This window comes from Lissotriton helveticus, chromosome 11, assembly GCF_964261635.1.
Source record: "Lissotriton helveticus chromosome 11, aLisHel1.1, whole genome shotgun sequence".
Lineage (NCBI taxonomy): Eukaryota > Metazoa > Chordata > Amphibia > Caudata > Salamandridae > Lissotriton > Lissotriton helveticus.
Window position 1 is genome coordinate 208,339,761 of NC_136072.1, and position 20,404 is coordinate 208,360,164.

The 20,404-nt window shown below is 41.6% G+C and overlaps 1 protein-coding gene across 1 annotated transcript in view; it reads right to left on the reverse strand.

Annotated features, from left to right (window-relative positions):
* Positions 1 to 657: 657 nt before the first annotated feature.
* SIAH2 (siah E3 ubiquitin protein ligase 2) overlaps positions 658 to 20,404 on the reverse strand; it is a 70,364-nt gene continuing 50,617 nt past the window's right edge. Inside the window, exon 2 of the mRNA XM_078666092.1 lies at positions 658 to 1,752. Coding sequence (XP_078522218.1) covers positions 1,195 to 1,752 — 558 coding nt within the window. The 3' untranslated portion in view covers positions 658 to 1,194. The remainder of the gene's footprint in view (positions 1,753 to 20,404) is intronic.

Sequence of the window (20,404 nt, forward strand, 5' to 3'; positions counted from 1 at the left end):
CGACAGTCCGAGATGAGGTTGAGAGAGGCAGAAATCTTCATTCCTTACCAGGGGGACTATTCAAATTATTGAAGGGAACACTAATGAGCAGCACCAGTGCAAGTCCAGAACATCTATGGACACCATGCCAGAGTCTACCAAGACCACAAGGTAAATGGAAACAATGTGGACTACCAAAGGAGGCATAAGCGCAACACCGGCAGCTTCCAAAACACAAAGTGATGCAAGAGTTTGTTGATGACATTGGGTGGCAAACTCATATTACAGGTTAAGAATATAAAAGGCTGACCTAGAAACAGGGCAGGTGCAAACCACAGGAAATCCCAGCTTCCCTTTAACCACAGGATATTTTAAGAATCAATCATTTTTTTCACTTGTGCTTTGTTCTACATAGCTAAGCCCCCCTCCCTACACTCATCACCCTTCTCTCTTATTCTTTGCGCCTGAGGCCGAGGACATTTCAGATGTAACTGCACCACTTCTACCACATTAAGAAGGGATTTCTGCTATACTAAAAAAAATTGACACTCCATCCGGATTCATATGGTTTTGTTATTTATACATTTCATGTTTAGTACTAATCTGCCTTCTGAGGATTGTGCCTCTATTTGGAGTGGAAATTTGCATTGCTCTCAATAATGCGCCAGTGACAAAAAACAAGTTTGATGGAGTTTATTAAAAAACTATATTGAATATGGCAACAGTCTTTAAATAGCACACGATTTACAATGTAATTTCTTTCAATATATGAATATTTTATGGTATTAAATAAGTACGCTGGATTTCAGGAGTAACTGTATCTGATACAGGGCAGACACAATAACGTTAAGGTGCATATCTCATGACCTCCTTAGGTCACACCAAGATCCCATTTCTTTTAAGGAGTGACTAAACAAAGAGGTCACAGTGGTATATTTTCATTGTAAACAGAGAGGCACTCAAACTTCTCTGCTACACTGATGCTCAGCACTAAGTGAGCTAAAAGTTTAGTAGCCTCATATGGATTTCACTCCATCTCAAATGACACCACTTCATCTTCTGTACCTGATCACTAGGTATTAAGTTGCTTAAGACTTGTAAACAAAACCAAAAACGGACTTGCTTATTTCTCTTTTAACACCCATGAGGACAAAGTGCAATAAGAAAGACAATAAAATACAAAGACAATTTCAGAGCCATACAGACATGTATATCTCACGAGCAACATGTAGAAATTGTCACGTTGATTCCAAGGTTACCGTTATCTGCAAAAAGATGTGCAATGGCAGTATCAAAAACTAGACAGTCGCTGTTCATAATTGCAGCAGCTACCCCATCATGAATGGAACGGGGCGTGGCCTCCCATGTCAGTCTGCGGCGACTGCCGTTAAGTTCAAGTCTGTAGGCGAAATTCTCAGCTTGTTTACGTGTGCCAATTAGTAGGACAACTGCAAAAAACTGCTGATGACCTTCATATTTCTCTTGTTTCTCCAACACTAGCATGAAATGATGATCAAAGCAAGACTGCATCATCACCCAGTCCACAGCACCTGGAAGGTTAATGTCCGTAGCAAGAAAGACAATATCTTCTCCCTGGAGGGTGGTGATGCTCTTGTGGGCATGCATGAGATGTGACATGACTGCTTCCAATGCCCCTTGCCATTTACAGGAAGCACCAGGGCAAGGACACGAGTAGGGACGGTATTCACACGTATCTTCATGGTCTGGTTTTTCTGTATGGTGAAGAGTTATGGAACATCCGGTTGAGGAAAACTAAGTAGAAAGGGACAGAATGACACAAGCATTAGACAAGATACAGTGACACATGAAATATACCTTTAGCCCTGTTCACACCCATCATCATTATTGCAACACAGTTGATGCAGGCAAATAGTTTGTGTAACACACAGGGGGATGCTAGCAGAAGCCTACACTATTCCTGAAATGGGATAAAAAGGCATGTGCAGGGGTAGACAATACATGTGCACATTATTTGGAGAAGGTATATTAATTGCTGCTCAAAGATCAGTATGTGAATACAATGTAATGCACTCAAAGCAAATAGAGACAAGGGATGCAATTAAATTGATCTCAAACCCTACCTGACAAAAATAACAACTTCTAGGATACACAATAAAGGTTCCTAGAAGGAAGAAGGAGAAGGTAAGGACAAAAGGGTCCTCACATAAAAGTTGTTCTGAATGAAAATGTTTGAATCAATCTGAACCACTGGTAACATCATTACTTTAAGGTTGACTGTGCCATTACATATTAAGACCAAGTGTTTGCAAATCAGTATTGCCTCCCCCTTCCCTCTTAAAAGAAACAGTCAAAGCCTGAATTGCGTAGAACAGGTCCTGTTTGAATTTGCATAAAAGTAGGATCATAAAAGAGTTCAACATGGTGGTCTCAGTCAGAGAAAACAAACACAAAATACTGGAATGCAACCAGAGGGAAAAAAACAAACCTGAAAACTGCAACTACATAACAGTTTCTCAACCGAATCCCTCGGTGCCCTCACACTCAACTAACCAACAAGAACATTCTGCATTTAGATTACAGCTATTTACTGGACCCAATTATCTTGGGACTTATTCTAAGGCCTTTTTTATCTTCTCAGTGAACCTTGCTCTGCAGTGCGGCATTAAAAGATTAACATGTGAACAAACAACAATTTTTATTTAGAGCAAGCCATATAATGGATGCAAAGAATCAAAAATACTGCCTTCAACTTGCTTTACTTCACCAGGATAATTACTTTTACTGTATAGAAGTTCTTAGCTGTACCTTGAGAAATGTCCATACTACTCACCAGAAGCAATTACTGCTAAGGAACGGAAAGCCTAATACCACCTCCACTACACTCAATTTACCTGCCCAATTGCTTGACCTTCATCAGCACTGATTAGAGGAATCTACAGTGGACTGTCCTACAAACCTACCTACACACACTGGCCAATCTTGGTAAATCTCAACATCAGTCTTCTTGCTGCTACAGTTGAGCAATTGGCAGCAGACCAAAATCAGATTTCTCAATCGTTCCCAATGAGAACAATAGTCATGTATGGTCATCAATGCAAGTTCACCCTAAAAAAACAGAAGTCACATCAATGACCTACCAGTAGTCCAGAAACCATACCTACTTTTCATTACTAAAACCTGGCTATACAGCGATGTGGCACCAGTTACATAAAAAGAAATCCCAGAATATATCCAACCCTCTTCACATATAGAACAAATGGGAATAATGGAGGAGGGTTAGCTGGGCTGCATAACAATACAATATCCACATCCTACATTAAAAGTTCACTGTGTCAGAACAAGAGAAAATGCTTTTTCGAAACTCAACATTAACTTTCTCAGCCACATTGCTCCTTCTATGTGGCCTTCCCCCACACAAATCTGCTACTGTAGGTAGATTCAATACAACCATTGCTAACAGGCCTTTGAAGAAGTTTTACCTAAACGTATTATTAGAAACACTCTGCTTCCTTCCAATCAGACCCTGAAAAGTCAGTAAAACTGTTCCACCAATGGCTAACTGGGACCTTCAAACTGGTGATCTTTCAAAACAAAATGGCTGTAACCTCATTAAAAGAAGGATAACATAGATATCATTTTGCACAAAAGAACATGGTGGAAGACATACAACCCCAATAAAAAAACCATGAGCTACATTCCCGGCCAGAGAGCTCTTAAAAATAGTCGAAATCTTTGACATGCCAGTAAAATAAAATGCTGAAAAAGCTACTAACCTAGAAACTTACTTCCACACAAAGCCAAGCAAAGACAGCATAACACTGCTTTCCCTGTCAAAGTGGATACAATGACCACCCAACCATATCTATGCCTATTCAACCTTCTGACTGAAAACCAAGGGTCTAATCAACAGCAAAAACATAGAAGGCTCATAGAAAGATCATCAACTCTTCCATATCAGCTGGTACATTTAAAGACATTCTTCATTAAATCAGTAATGAAGACCCATCAAACTCAAGACCAGTCTCAGTAGATGCCTACCTAGGTTCACTATCAAAAGGGTATCTTATACCCAGATCTATTCCTTAATAAACACCACAGACTACCATTTAAAAGACCGAAGGGTTTGAGTCCTGGAAGAGATATGGAATCAATAGTAATCTCCATAAAGGACAACCTCAAGAACTCTGTTGACTCTAATGACGTGGTTGCTAGACCCATTAACCCCCTAACTCAGTCAGCCACCAACTAGCATCCCAAAGACTTTAGGACTATGGCATCAGGACACAGTGCTAAAACGGTCTTAAGGATAGATTTTAGAATACCTCACTTTCTCCTTTTTAACTCTGTACCTATACCTGTCAAGTAGACATTTCACAGGGTTCAACAGTCACAGCACAGGGTTCAACAGTCGCAGCACAGCTTTTTCATTAACAACCTTCCGAAGTCATGGCCTCCATTTTCGGGGATCGTCAAATGGCTTTGGAATTGGACTGTAGAGAAGTATCTCTTACTTAACTCCTCAAAACAAACTGATATACCCTCGGGAAAATCCTGGCAACATCAACATCCTTTATCCTTATGGTCTCTAGAAATGAGACAGCCTTCACCTCTTTCAGGTTAAGCTAAAAAACAAAACCCTTGGTATGATCATAACCCCTCACCTAAATCACAAATTAACAAAGCTACAGGAGACTTGCTGTATATGGTAGAATACTTTAGCTTCTTTAATTTCCTCTGCCTAGGCTTTTCACATAAGATACTGGGTCACTGGCACTAGTAATATGCCATCTAGTCTATGAAAATAGGTTCTACATTGAAGTCTAGGGAAAGAAAATTGCAAGCTACAAAGAATGCAGTAGCCAGACACATAATTAATCTACAGATGGGATCACATTACGCATTTCCGCTCGCAGAGGTAAGAAAAAATCCTCTAAAGTGCTTTACATTGGACAATGGGTGATCCATGGTAGGGGCCAGCCTTCTTACCATACAAGCCATCTTCAGATGAAAGTTAGCTCCACAATGGATTATTCTAAAGAAAAAAAGCTTATTTTAAAAATGAGTTCTCAGTACATACAAAAAAGTCTCAGAACATACTCGCAAAGAGAATAAAGCCCATTAACAACTATCACAAATTAAAAACAGAAATAAAGGCTCGATTTTTCCCCCGCAACGGACTTTGAGACCACTAGGAGTGTCTTTTTATATATATGCTCCTCACGATTCTACCCTTACTTTCCTGTGTTTACAACCACTTATATAAGACTCACATCCATGCTGCCACTCCAAGTGTGTTTAAGGTCCAAGTTTATTAAGTTTGGTATTCATGCTGATTTGGCAAAACAAACTTTTCCTTTGAAAAATATATATATATATATATATAAGCGTACAGGTACATTTATTAAAAAAGTGGACAATAACCATAAAAAGACAAATACTCAACAGTAAAATAAAGAACTGACCATACATTAGGAGCGAATTGCAATTGGCCAATCTTGCTGCTAAATTAAACTTAAGAAAACAACTACATATCATGTTAATTCACTGCAATTAGCCCCCTAAAGAAATATTCAATTAATGAATACACTGTTAACACCAGAACTCCATATATTATTTAATCAGTAACACATTCTTTAATTATACTCCGGAATTAAGCTTCAGAAAACAATCACCTAACATGTTAGTTCAACTATTAGTGCGAGATCAGCAGTATAAAGTGCAAAAATAGTATACCTACCTGGGATAATGTAGGCCAATTCTAAATACATGAATATCCCCTACTACCCCTTGTATGCATATTGTAAGAAAACTGGCTTTTTGCAGCCCCCCATGCTTTTTGTCCCTATTCATACTACTAGCAGCCAGGTTTTCAACTGTGAGTGCACAGAGGCCTGCTAACTAGATCGCAATGCCAGTGTTCTTACCGTTACAAAGAATGTCGAGTTGGCTATCCCCAACAGGCAAGTGCAGACTTACTTATAAGATATGAATATGATAAGAATATGGCACAAATGGCATGTAAGGCAGAGTGTCCACCCAGGGCTTATCTTATCTATAAGTAAAATGAGATTAGGTATAACTGAACAACTATATATATATATATATATATATATATATATATATATATATTAATGCTCCTGGGTCCGCCACCAAATGAAGGAGCACTCAAGCAAGAGAGAAGGTTTGACCCGTAACCTTTATTGTTAGGTACAAACTGCACACGCAGGTGGGCGGGATATGCAGAAACTTCGAATCACCTGACGCGTTTCAATTGCTATCTTCCTCAGAGGCTTCCACCGAAGTTTGCGTGCCACACCCCCAACTGCTCTCTGATTGGGCATTCCACGCCCCTGAGCATTGTGGATGTTGAAGTCATTAAAGTCCATAGATGAATGCGCGGTCTTAACTGCTGCTCTGTATGAGCCCCTAGACTCTGGATGAGCCTCCACTAGCGCTGAAGTTTTAATCCAGCTCTGTTGCTCCACAACACTCCGACACCAGCGTTGAAGGTAAAACCTTTATTAGGTATGGGCAAAGTCTTGTTAGCTGCATCCATACAGCCCTTAATCACCATCTGCCTGACGCATTTCGAAATAAATCTTCTTCCTCAGAGGCGTGGCAAAGGAAGTGCATCACTCACAGTTCTCTTATCGATATTTTATGCCAACGAGACATGAGAAGCTGCAGACTGGGGTGCGGTGATGTCTTTTTACCCGCTTGAAACAAGGGCTGCTGGATGAGTGCATCCTTACCTGTGGGTACCTTGGAGCTTTCATTTACACGCGTCAGCCCAGCCGCGAAGATGTGCACCCCCCCACGCTGAAGAACCATGGGGGTCACGGGTCGGAAATTGCCGAGCCTGTTGTGAAGCAGCAGCCGAGGGATCTATGGACATCTGCATCCTGGGGCCCATCCAGGGCTGTGAAATGGCAGAATACGCACCCATACAGGGAAGAGACACGGACTATAAATCCCACAAGGCAGTGCGTTCCAACTCACACGAGTTTGCTCATCTGAGGGCGGTTAATTAGTGGGAGTGTCAAAGCGTCAGAAACTCAAGTCGAGCCTCTGAAGACGAGCGTAGGCTCAGAAACGGGTCAGGCTTTCAAACGAGACATGAGAAGCTGCAGACTGGGGTGCGGTGATGTCTTTACCCGCTTGAAACAAGGGCTGCTGGATGAGTGTAAACTTACCTGTGGGTACCTTGGAGCTTTCATTTCAACGCGGCAGCCCAGCCGCGAAGGTGTGCACCCCCCACACTGAAGAACCATAGGGGTCACGGGTCGGAAGTTGCCGAGCCTGTTGTGAAGCAGCAGCCGAGGGATCTATGGACATCTGCATCCCGGGGCCCATCCAGGGCTGTGAAATGGCAGAATACGCACCCATACAGGGAAGAGACACGGACTATAAATCCCACAAGGCAGTGCATTCCAACTCACACGAGTTCGCTCATCTGAGGGCGGTTAATTAGTGAGAGTGTCAAAGCGTCAGAAACTCAAGTTGAGCCTCTGAAGACGAGCGTAGGCTCAGAAACGCGTCAGGCTTTCAAACGAGACATGAGAAGCTGCAGACTGGGGTGCGGTGAGGTCTTTACCCGCTTGAAACAAGGGCTGCTGGATGAGTGCATCCTTACCTGTGGGTACCTTGGAGCTTTCATTTACACGCGGCAGCCCAGCCGCGAAGGTGTGCACCCCCCCACGCTGAAGAACCATGGGGGTCACGGATCGGAAGTTGCCGAGCCTGTTGTGAAGCAGCAGCCGAGGGATCTATGGACATCTGCATCCCGGGGCCAACCCAGGGCTGTGAAATGGCAGAATACGCACCCATACAGGGAAGAGACACGGACTATAAATCCCACAAGGCAGTGCGTTCCAACTCATACGAGTTCGCTCATCTGAGGGCGGTTAATTAGTGGGAGTGTCAAAGCGTCAGAAACTCAAGTCGAGCCTCTGAAGACGAGCGTAGGCTCAGAAACGCGTCAGGCTTTCAAACGAGACATGAGAAGCTGCAGACTGGGGTGCGGTGATGTCTTTACCCGCTTGAAACAAGGGCTGCTGGATGAGTGCATCCTTACCTGTGGGTACCTTGGAGATATATATATATATATATATATATATATATATATGTTTAGTGCTTATTTTTAGAATGTTGGCAACTTTTCCCTGCCTGTTCTAATGGTTGGTATAGGTTTTTTTTTTTGGAGTGGATGGGAATATAAACAACGGAAGGGTAGAGGTTGGGAAATAGTATGTGAATTATAATTTGAGTAAAGGATGGATATTAGGGGAGTATTAACAGATGCCGGATTTTAAGGGTACAATGGCGCTATAGCAATGGCTGAAGTATGGAATAGACAATTAAATAACATAGCACTTAGTGTCCTTTGTCTTACACGTGGTGCTTTGAAAAGGGTCACGAGTTATCCAAGCACTAATCGACCAATACAAAATAACATCTGTATAAAACAAGAGGCAGAAGTTAATAGAGCTACAAAGCCATAACAGTCACAGAAGGTGGTTATGCAAAAACTGAGTACCATAGCAAGCAGTGCACTTTCACCAATTCTTTACTCCCTTAGTACCATCATAAATAAGCGACCTAGTTTTTTTACCCAGACATACTTAATGTGCTATAACCTACTAGTAACTTGGTGCTTAAAGATGGCGTACCGTACACTTCGGCCACCTGCACAAGCCAGAGGACCAAGAGATACAGGAATAGTCTTTTTGGGCAGGATAATAAGATAATAAAATCAATAATTCTACTTATTTTTAAGTACACAAAACCGTAATCACAAAAAGCACTGGTAATAATGTTTTGGTACGTACTGAGTGCACAATAATAGTAATTCATATAAGAAGCATCTTACATGTTTCGTTCATCAAGGCTAAAGATTAGTAAGGTATAAAAGTCCCGCTATACTCGTTTTGTATAAAGCCTCATTGAGCATCTCATGGCAAAAAGCTGCCATTCATAAAGAATCAACAGTTGCTTCCAGACAGAAAGGAGAAGATAGCTTCTTCCATTAAGAAGTAGCAGTGGGAGGTAAGCAAGTGTACCAGAAGGTCTGTGGTTCTCGTCAAGCAATGTAGAAAGTTGAATTTGACGAGAACACCATCTCTGTGTTGTATCCAAATTAAAAGACACTTTGTGTCAATGGTCCAGACAATCGGAAGCACAACAAGCATTGGCAAAGCATGCTTTGTCTTTGCGTGATTTATTGGTTTTGTCAATTTTTTTTAGACATGTTGCACAGCAGTGCAAACTACTGTGCAACACTGCTTAAAGTAAAAATAAAAAATAAAAAAAACACTATAATGCAATCAACGCTGGCCTAGTCATAGCACTTTTTTCTGTTAAGCCATGTTTCACAGCAGCTCTTGCTCGACTGGAGGGAAACATTTTTTTAAAAAAAATTGACCACTCCGATAGCTCTTGCAAAGGCAAAATCTATTGGCTTTACCAATGCTGGTTTGTTTAAGGAGTGTGGATTTGACAGATTGTAAATTATGCAGAATTAATGTAGAGGAACATTAAATAGAAGTCACAATTTAGACGTAAAATAAGTAGCTGAACTCTACACATTTTTTGTGCATTTTCTTTACAATAAAAAACACTGCACAGTCATTTTGTGAGTTAGAACGCTTTGGTTTTCTGACAGCTACCAAATAGTGTTTTTTCTAATGTTTACCATAGCCGTGGGCAGAACCGCAAGCGGCTCGACTATATTTTGCTGCCATGGGGTTTAAAGTGCAAGCAAATAATTTATTTTCTTTAAAGTGTTCCTCTTTTTTGATGATAATGTAGCCTTTTAGGAGGTAGGGGTAAAACTGAAGAGGGTGGCGAAAGAAAACAGATGAGGGAGGTGGAAGAAAACGGACGAGGTTTGGGAGAAACGGACAAACAGCATGTGGTGGTGGGTAAACAGTCAGCAGGGAGGAGGGGGTAAAAAAGACCGCAGGGTTAGGGAAGAGACCGTTCAGTGCCATGCACTCTGTAAGAAAATATGGGCAAAAGAAGAAAAAAAAAAAAAAAGGAGTACCTAGAGCAACACACGGCTAGTAGAAGGACACTGGCAGCAAACAGGAAGCTGTGCTGGGTTGATGCTCCACAGCATGGACAGGCGCACAGAGAAGACTGCAGGAGGCGTGACCATTAAGAAGAATGAAGTCTAAGCCAATTAATGGTAAGCATCAGTAAGTAATGGGCAGGTTCTAAGCATGGTTTTAAGATTTTTTTAGATTTGGCTTGAAGACTGCTTTAACTGTCTTGTCAACCTCATGTTTTCCAAAACATATCATACAGAAAATACATACATATATAGTGTCTCTCGCTAAACACCCTTTCACCATTGCTCTGTTGATATATGACTCAAATTATACTACCTCCCACATCAACAAAAGGTATAGTTTAACAGACCGGCAAACCTATACATTTTTGAAAACTAGACACTCGGGGAATACAGGTTGGGGTGACTTGTGTGGCTCTCACTAAGTTCTGTTACCCAGAATTCTTTACAAACCTCAAACATTGTGGGGGGAAAAAACAAATTTCTCACATTTCTGTGATGGAAAGTTCTGGAGTCTGTGCAGATCCACAAACTTCCACCCTCCCAGCATTCCCCCAAAGTCAACTGCTAAAAATGGCACCTCATTTGCTTGGGCAGGCCTACTACCCGCAACAGGAAATGGCACAAAATGCAACGTGGACACCACATTTTTACAGTGATAACTGACCCTTTTTTTGCAAAGTGCCGAGCTGTAGGTTTTGAACATTAGCTCTGCCGGCACCTAGGGAAACCTGGGAAACCTAGCAAACCTCTACATTTTTGAAAACTACACACCCAAGGGTGTACAGGATGGGGTGACCTGTGTGGCACTCACCAGGTACTGTTACCCAGAATTCCTTGCAAACCTCAAACTTTGTAATAAACATTTAAAAAAAAAATTGTTTCCCCACATTTCTGTGATGGAAAGTTCTGGAATCTGCGTGGGCCCACAAACTTCCACCCCACACATTCTCTAAAGTCTCCCGATAAAAATGGTACCTCAATCGTGTGGGTGGGTAACCACAACAAGCAAGGGCCCAAAATGTATTGTGCAGACAACAAAATGACCTATCACAAAACGGCATAGTTTTGCAAAGGGGGGGGGGAGGGGGGGAGAGGACTCTGTATTTTTGTCCCTGGACTCAGCAGCCATCTAGGGACACCTACCAAACCCACACATTCTGAAAACTAGACACCCTGGGGAGTCCAGGGAGGTAAGGCTAGTGTGGATCCCCCTATGTTTTCCTAATTTGAATCCCGTGCAAACCTCAAATTTAGCCGGAAAAATAAATCTAAATTTCATCACGTTTGTGTAGGAAAGTTGTAGGATCACCAGGCTGATACAAATTTCCTACCACCTAGCATTCTCCCAGGTCTCCCGATAAAAATGGTACCTCACTTGTGTGGGTAGGCATCGTGGCTGCAACAGGAAATTGCCCAAATCGGTTTGGGGGGGGCTCCTGGTTTTTTGGCCCCGGGTTCGCGGCCATCTAGGGAAACCTAACAAACCCAAGCATTTTTGAAAACTAGATAACGCTGGGGAGTCCAGTGAGATAAGGCTTGCATGGATGCCACAACGTTTACCTACCCAGAATCCCCTGCAAACCTCAAATTTAACTGAAAAAGGCACTTTTTTCAAACATTTTTATGTGGGATCAATATGCCGGGACAAATATCCTACCACCTAGCATCCCCTTGGTCTCCAGAGTAAAATGATACCTCACTTGTGTGGCTGTCCAATGCAGAATCATCTAAAAATGTTTTTTTTGGTTTTTTTGTGTTTTTTTTAAATGAAGGGCTTAGAATTTGTGGTGCTATACTCTTAATCCATATGTTCATGGCCTTTCCCAATCACAGGCCTTTGGCCCACTCACACAAGTGAGGCATCATTTTTATCGGGAGATGAAGGGGAACACTTGGTGGTAGGACATTTTTGCAGGGTGGGTGGAAGGTTGTGGATCCACGCAGATACCAGAACTTTACATCATAGAAATGTGAGGAAATGTGTTTTTTTGACAAAGTTTGAGGTTTACAAGGAATTCTGGGTAACAGAACCTGTTGAGTGCAACTCAAGTCACCCCATCCTAGATTCTTCTGGGTGTCTAGTTTTCAAAAGTGTATAGGTTTGCTATGTTTCCCCTAGGTGCCGCCTGAGCTAGGGTTCAAAATCTACAGTTAGGCACTTTGCAAAAAAAGGGTCAGTTTTCACTGGACAAATGTGGCGTGTACACATTGTGTTTTGGGCTGTTTCCTATCATGGGCACTAGGCCTACACACACACACACACACACACACACACACACACACACACACACACACACACACACACACACAAGTGAGGTACCTTTTTTATCACGAGACTTAAAGAAACACAGATTTGTAGAGCAACTGTTATTACCTATAGTATTTTGATGCATCTCTGCCTTCCAAATGTTAGACAATGTGTAAAAAAGAAGTCACTTTGAAAAATTTCCTATAATTCACATGCTAGTATGGGTACTCACAATTTGAGATGTGCAAATAGCTACTGTTTCTAAACTCTATATTATCTTCCTATTTCAGAAATACATAGGTGTCTTTCATACCGATGTTTTACTATTTATAGTTTCCCAAATTAAATGCTATATACTCTGTACACAATAAAAAACCATTGCAAGTCGCTGCTCAGTTACTGGCTTTTGGTTCGTCTGGTTCTTGGCGAACCTACAAGTCCTATATATAACCACAACCTGAAGGGTCCAGTGAATGTAACGGTATATTGCTTTAAAAAATCTGTCGTACTTAGAAGATATTGGTAAAAATGTTGCCACAAATGGCTGTTTTCTTCAACTCATTTTCAATTTGTCCTACGTTTTAACTGTTGGTTTCCATTAAAAAAAAAACCTAGAAGGATCTACACAAACGACCCCTTGCTGAATTCAGAATTTGGTTTACTTTTCTGAAATGTATAGCTTTCCAGGATCCATTATTGCTTTCATACCCATTTCTACCATTAACAAGGAGGTTGAAAGCATGTAAATTAGCAAAAATAGACTATTTACCAGTAAAATGGCAAAGCTGTGTAAAAAATGTTGGTTTTCTGACAAAGGTCTGTCAGTCCATTAAAGCTGGGAAGATGGTGATTTCAGCATCATAAACTCTCCCATTTGCAAGGGGAAAAAACAGACAATTTCATCTGAAGCACTTCTTTCCAATTTCTTAAAAGAATGTAGCAGTATTTTAGCTAATTCCTGGGTCCCCTCCAGTGGAACCAACAAACCATGGGTACCTTTCTAACGGGCACACGAGGGACTCCATAGGTATAATGCCATGCTAGACCTGCGAGAACTAATATGTTTTCAACCACAGGCCTCTCCTCCCTCCTAATCCCGTGCTGCCTTATGACTCTTCACTAGGAGTCTTTTTATTGTTAGGATAACCACCACCGGGTTATACCTTTGTTGTTTTTTCTGCCTAGTGTCACGATTTGGTTACCTAGGCACAAAGGAATGACGGCACGGCAGGGTGTTAGTGTACCCTGACCACCCATTTCTTTGCTTTGGTCCTGAAGAATAACCGGTAACTCCCAATACGGTTTAAAACATGTAGACCCACCACATATAATCCAGATACACTTGGTCATAATTAAACCTATTACTGTATCTACACATAGATTTTAATATTGTCCAGTAGTCTTAAAGAATAAAGTTTTTTCCAAAATAAGTCATACCAGGACAATTTTTAACACACCCACTCTTTTCTCTACATTCATCACTCACATACCAGCTCCACTGTATTTCAGGTGTTGTAGCACACCATGATGGCACTCGGCCATCGAGGTGGCCCCGATGATGAAGCATGTCACCGACCAGGTCGGTGAGTGAGGGGTTACTAAAAAACAAAGAAGGACTCTCTTCTTTTTGAAACCGAATCATCCCACCGAAATCGCTCTGCTGAGCATTTTTTCTGGTGGTACTCCTTCTTTTTGTTAATTTAGATACCTTTCCAATCCCCATGATGTTGAATGAAAAGGACGCAAATTTGGTCTGGATATCTTATGTGGTCAAAAAGTTACAGGGGTCTAATCGCAAACTAACCCAAATAGCCCGCCTCACCCCTAGAAAAAGCTTCAAAATGCTGCCTTGCTTGCCCCGAGAGGGAGTTCACAAAAATAATCACAAAATCCCACCTGGAGTGTGCGAGACGTTCCGGTCACAAAAACATACAATCAAAATAAACTATTTCATAGTGTTGTACTTACCAGTGAATAAAAGTTGCAATAATTAGTAGGGTTTGATCACAAACACACAAAAAAAAAGAAATTTATTGAACTCTATACTTTGAACTCGTTATTATGAACTAACCTTGGAAAATATTAATTCCTATGGAAACTTAAGCACAACTGGTTAAAATAGTAAAGGTTTGTATGAAAATGTATGCCATAAAGGTACACCCTGGAGCTTATTGTAGGTAATTTGAAGCAGTTGCTTCTGACTGGAGTCTCTATTAATAAGTGAAACCGCAGCTTTATGAAAATATTTAAATGTTTTTGCATTTGGCTATGAAGGTACCACCTAGGAACAACTTGTGGAACCGCAGCTTCATGAAAGGATTGCAATGCATTCCCATTCCACTTAGGAGAGACACCTAGTGGCGACTAGTAGAACTGCGGGTGGGTGTAAGAATTTCAATGCTTTTCAATTTGACGTGAGAGACACCTAGTAACAACTTGTGGTACTGCAGCTTCACAAAAGAATATCAATGCATTTACATTTGATTTGAGGGACACTTCGTTACAACTCGTGGAAATGCAGCTTCAAGTAAAAATTTCACAAGCTTTTGCATTTGGCTTTCAGCGGCACATCTTCTAAAGACTTGTGGAACGGCAGCGTAAAGTTGTTCAATGCTTTTGCAGTTGACTTGTGATCAACACCTAGTAACGACTAGTGGCACTGCAGCTTTGTGTAAGAATTGTAATGCTTTTGCATATTATTTACTATGGACACCTAGTAATCACAAGTGGAACAGCAGTCTCATTTAAGAATTTCAATTCTTTTGCATCTGACTCGATAAAGACACCTAGTAATGACTAGTGGAACTGTAGATTCATGTAAAAAGTTTAATACTTTTCGCATTGGACGTGAGAGACACCTTAGAATGCCTTGCATAACAGCACCTTCATGAAAGAATATCAAAGTTTCATTAGAGTACCAAAAGTGGATTTGTACATTTTTATATGTTGAAGCATCTTTGTGAAGGATATTTTAAGCAGTTGCATCTTACTCAAGAACGACATTTAGTAACAACGCAAGTTATTGCAGCATTGCGACAGACTTGTTAAGCAGTTGCTTCGGACTTGAGGTACATCCAGTAAAGTTCTGAAGGGCTGCAGTCTTGTTAACTTCACACAGTTTCTTCTGCCTCAAAGGACATCTAGTAATTACATGAGGTAACTGTAGTTACATGAAATGGCAGAACAATTGGCTTAGCCAAGGCCAGGTTTCTTTTTTTATTTTTTTTTTTATTAATATCCGTACTGAAGGTGAACCCTAAAAACTGCCACAGCCAGTAAGTCACATCAATGGCCACAGGAACGAGTGAGCCTCAAAGTCTCAACGAAAACAACCATTACTGTAAAATATGCCCCTTCAACTAAGAGCAGTTCTTACTAACAGCCTTTTGTTCATGTTGAAAAATATGCATCTACCAAGGTTTAACATTGGTTTCTCACCTACAAAAATCGTAATCACAAAACAGGAATCATGTCTGCAACTAGCCTGGCGTCATGTTACAAAAGACGAGGGCAATAGTATCAATTCACAACACATCGCAAACAATCAAATCAAAGCTCTGTCAAAGTGGAAGGTTGTTGTTTTTCTTTCTGAAAAAAAATACCATTAGAAAGATCACTCTTTATGCAACTTGTCAAAGTGTACTCCTAAAAAAAAAAATACTTTAAAATATTTTTTTATTTGACTTTTAAGTAACAAAGTGGAAAAACGAGACATAGGACAAGGAAAGGGAAAACTTGCCTTAGGAGCAAAAACAGTATTAAAGTACATCGCAAGTAGGAAAAAATAAAAAAGCAGTACACAAAGGAGCAGTACAAATTAATGTAGCACAATCAAAGTATTGAAGAGACAATAGTGAGCAGGTTCAGTACGAGGAAAATTCCTCCAAGCCCACCATGGGCGCAGAAGGTGACACATCAATGTGAAGTGGTTGCCAAGATTTGTTGGTCAAAATCAGTTGCATAGCTAAACCTATGCATTTGCCACCCCAAGTGTGTGTAAGAGATGGGGGGTATAAAGAGCTGGGGGGCTATTGGGGGGTTCGGGAGGGTGCTGGTGTTTTCCACGACAGCCACCACCCCCAAAACTCATGTCTCATCCCCTTGCTACGCCACTGGTAAGAGTTGTGTTGCAGAGAGTCCACTTAATCACTCAGTTGCAAGTACTCAGTCAGTAGGCCCTAGATGTTTTTGGGTCATGCCCGGACCGGCATAAGGTACAAATAGTTAGTCAGCTGTTCCCGACAATATGCAGCATCTTGCAGCCAGTCTGACTGGTGGCACAGGACGCAGACCCCAATGGAATGTCACTCTACGCTTAGTCAAGAGGAACAACATAGCCATGAGTCTCTGCGCCTCAGAGGGGACATTTCTTACAGAACCTAGCAGTGAAAGCTGCGTCGCCCGCCAAGTAATCTGAGCCACATCTACCCAGTAGCAAGCTGCAGCGGACATTCCCAAGCCAAATGGAAAAACTGTGGCAGTTGTAGCAGCACACCAAAGACAGTGGGTATCCTCCAGTAGACCCAATCTATGGAGTTGGGTAGGAGTACTATACAATCTGTAGAGAAATTGAAAAGGGAGGAGGCGAAGCCTGTAATTAGGGGAGAGGGCCATGGATGGAGAGCAACAGGAATTCCAGTGGGCTTATGTAATGGGAGGTATAGTATCGGACTCCCTCACCACTCGAGCCCGAGGCAGGAGCATGGGATTCTGCTCCTGCAACATATTGTACAGTTGAGGAATAAGCTTCTTAGGGAAAAGGTTTGATATTATGTAGTTGAGAGCATGGCACGCAGGGGGGCAGGAAATGTGTTGTGCACGACGTGACAGGCAGCACAGAGCTGTTGGCAGAGGAGGAGGTCAAGCATAGAAGGTGGGGTGCATCCCCAGGCATGGTACTGAAATAAAATGGTCATCAGGATAGAGATAGCCCAGAGTCCCAAGCCCCAAGCAGCATGCCCTCAGGCATGTGCCCTCATCGGTCATCGCAGGAAGCGAGGGGGTGCTTAGCTACTGGAATTGTGGGTGCGTAATGACAAGGAAGACTAGCTCGCCTCAGCAGGCCGTGCCAAGCCCACCTAGTGCAGGCCACCATATCCATCTTGTCCCGGCATAATCTGTTTGTCTGATAGAGGGCAGTCACCAGGTGACAGAAAGCGACTGAGCTAGGGGCCAAGGGTAAATGTACCTTACTCCCAATGAATTACTAGTGGAAATGCAAAAAAACTGAGCCAGGGGCCAAGGGTAAATGTACCTTACTCCCAATGAATTACTAGTGGAAATGCAAAAAAACTGAGCCAGTGGCCAAGGGTAAATGTACCTTACTCCCAATGAATTACTAGTGGAAATGCAAAAAAAAAATAAAAAAAAAAAAAAAAAAAATCCCCACTTAAATTTAACTTCAAGGAAACATTAAATAAAATGTACTGCTGTTAAAAGGTTACCAACTTCTAATCCGCACAGCATGAGTAAATGTATGGGTTATCTCTAAAATGACTACACAAAATAAATACTCATGTTAGACCACTCATTTGTATAGATTTCAATTAAAAGTATTCCTTGCTAATGAGAAGCGAGTTGCAATTCTATTATGGGCTCGTAGGCAAGGATTACACTAAAACTAACTTTACTTCTGTATTGCCAGCAGCTTCATAGCATAGGTTTTCAAGCTACAGTAATCAGAAGTAGTCTAAACAAAATTACATGTCAAGCACCAATAAACTCCAAGGCACCCTACTAATTCTTGCAGCATTTCCGTTTCTCAGCGTCGACAGACTTCCACTAAAATCTACAAAGAACTCCACTTAATCCTCCGTTAATTCTGCAATGCCCAAAATCTAGAAAAATAAAAGTACATACCACATCAGATACAGCACTATCAATATGAACAACAGATTAACCAACATTTGAAGTTCTGAGAACGTCACAATATAACCAAATTAACAATCCATTTAAATTATTAAATGAAATATGAAATGAATTACCAGTATTTGTAAAACGCACAGCTACCTCTGAAGTGGTGTCCCGGCGCTGGGGGCCCTCGGGAAGATTAAGCGAGCTATTGCCCAGAGTCACATGGTGCTGGGCTGACCTGCCGCCGGCGAACGAACCGTGAGCCCGAGATTCCAGCGTCAGTCACCCTGGCTGCTGCGCCACACCTCTTCCACCAATCATAACCCAAATGAATGGAGGAGGACCAGCTTGTACTTAATAAAATTCTTAACACCAATATTCATAATAGAATGGACACTTTCAATGGTGTTACCAACAAAATGTACTTCCTGTTAGGACCAGAGGTCAGGAGTAAATTCTTAATCCTTGCACACCACTAAGCTTCATCCACCAGTGTATAAGTAACAGCTCTTCAGTGTTGACTCGCTCTAACAGCCTAAAAATATCCTTAAACAACCTCCCAGTGGGAAAACATTTAAGGCTGCGTCACCTCTTGGTGGGTGAAGCAGGCTGCTTGATGTGGAGCTCAACCATTTGGCCAAGGTAGAGGAGGAAAATGGTGCAAAAGGCTTCCTCAGAGATAAGTTATATGGCCTTGTGTGACACCTTCAAGGCACTGGAACATGCAAAGCTTTGGATGGTGTGAAACACACAACACGGATGTATGACGTTACAACGCATGCTTTTACATCGCATGCCTTTACAACGCGGTTTTTACATCGCATACCATTACAACGCATAGCGCTTTTGGGTGTTGGATAGTGAATAGTTTAATTTACTATTCCAACTACAGTCCCCGTGGACACTAGGGAAGGTTATTGGATAGTAAATTAACCTATTCCCTATCCTAGAGCGCCCCCCAGCGCAATGCGTTGTAATGGTTTGCGTTGTAATGACCGCGTTGTAATGGTAGTGCGTTGTAAAAGTTTCGTTGTAAGTGATGTTTCCCCACAACACTGAGTCCTCGCGGAGGGAGCACTTGACATTGAGCCAGTCGAAGATATTTCAAAATCGGACCCACACTGCGATTGGGATTCATGGTTTTGGCAGTCGGTTGGTCTAAATGAGAGACCTGCAGAGGTGGAGACAAGTAATATATATTACATCAGATTTATGGATTCCTAGATTCTGGGCCAGAGACGTTATTTGGGAATCTTATGCATTAATTTCGGACACTAGATGGGATTATCGGCATTCGGTTTGGAATTATCACTGACATCAAAGTCAATTGGTCCACTGTGACAATAGCCCTGAAGAAGTCGCATTAATTGTGACGAAACACGGGTTGGCTGAGAACAGAATTAATTGAGAAGAGGAACAATAAAGCAGTGGATACTAACCAAATACTGGAAGCGGCCTTGAACCTATTGATATTAGCTTGTGCTGGGGAATGTAATAAAGAGTTCAGTTGGTTCTTGCCACATTTTGGAGAGAGGTGTGGTGCGCTCTACCCTTGGGCACAGCTTATAAGTGTTTATGTTACATAATAATATTGTGAACTTCCCGTTATGGTGCCAATACCCTATTAAAGTCCACCCACAAGTGCAATACTTAAATAAGAAACCATCTGATCAATTCAATTTCCTTACATCCTACACCCAGGAGCAACAAATCAGACAGTGTGGCTAGCTTCACAGAGGTGAACTTTGAGAAAAGTGGCCACAGGGAGGCCAATTCTGGAGCAATGCCCTATCCAAGCCAACCAATGAAAAAAAGGGATTCCCTTGAACGTGACTAAATAAACTGAGCCAGAGGGTCAAAAACAAATACAGAATGCGCGTATGTAACAAGAATTCTTACAATTTATTGAGAATACAAGTATTAAAAAAAAGGAAGTGGACCAATGGGAATCCACTTGACATTATTAAAACAAATGGTAAAAGAATTATATAATCAACATTCAATTTTGGCCAGCATGATTGAAACACAAGGACAGAAACGACTGTAAGACATTAAAATTATACAATACAAGATGTATAATCAGACTCTGTTATTGACACCTGAGTTATGTACACCACAATAGAGTATATCAACAGAAATGTCGAAGTCAGGAATTATACTACGTGGTGCGTCGACGCGTTTCGGTGGTTTTTCCACAGTTTTGTCCACCTTTATCAAGACTACGTTTATATTCTGTCGTGGTATAGGGGTCAATGTAATTACCCTCGGGA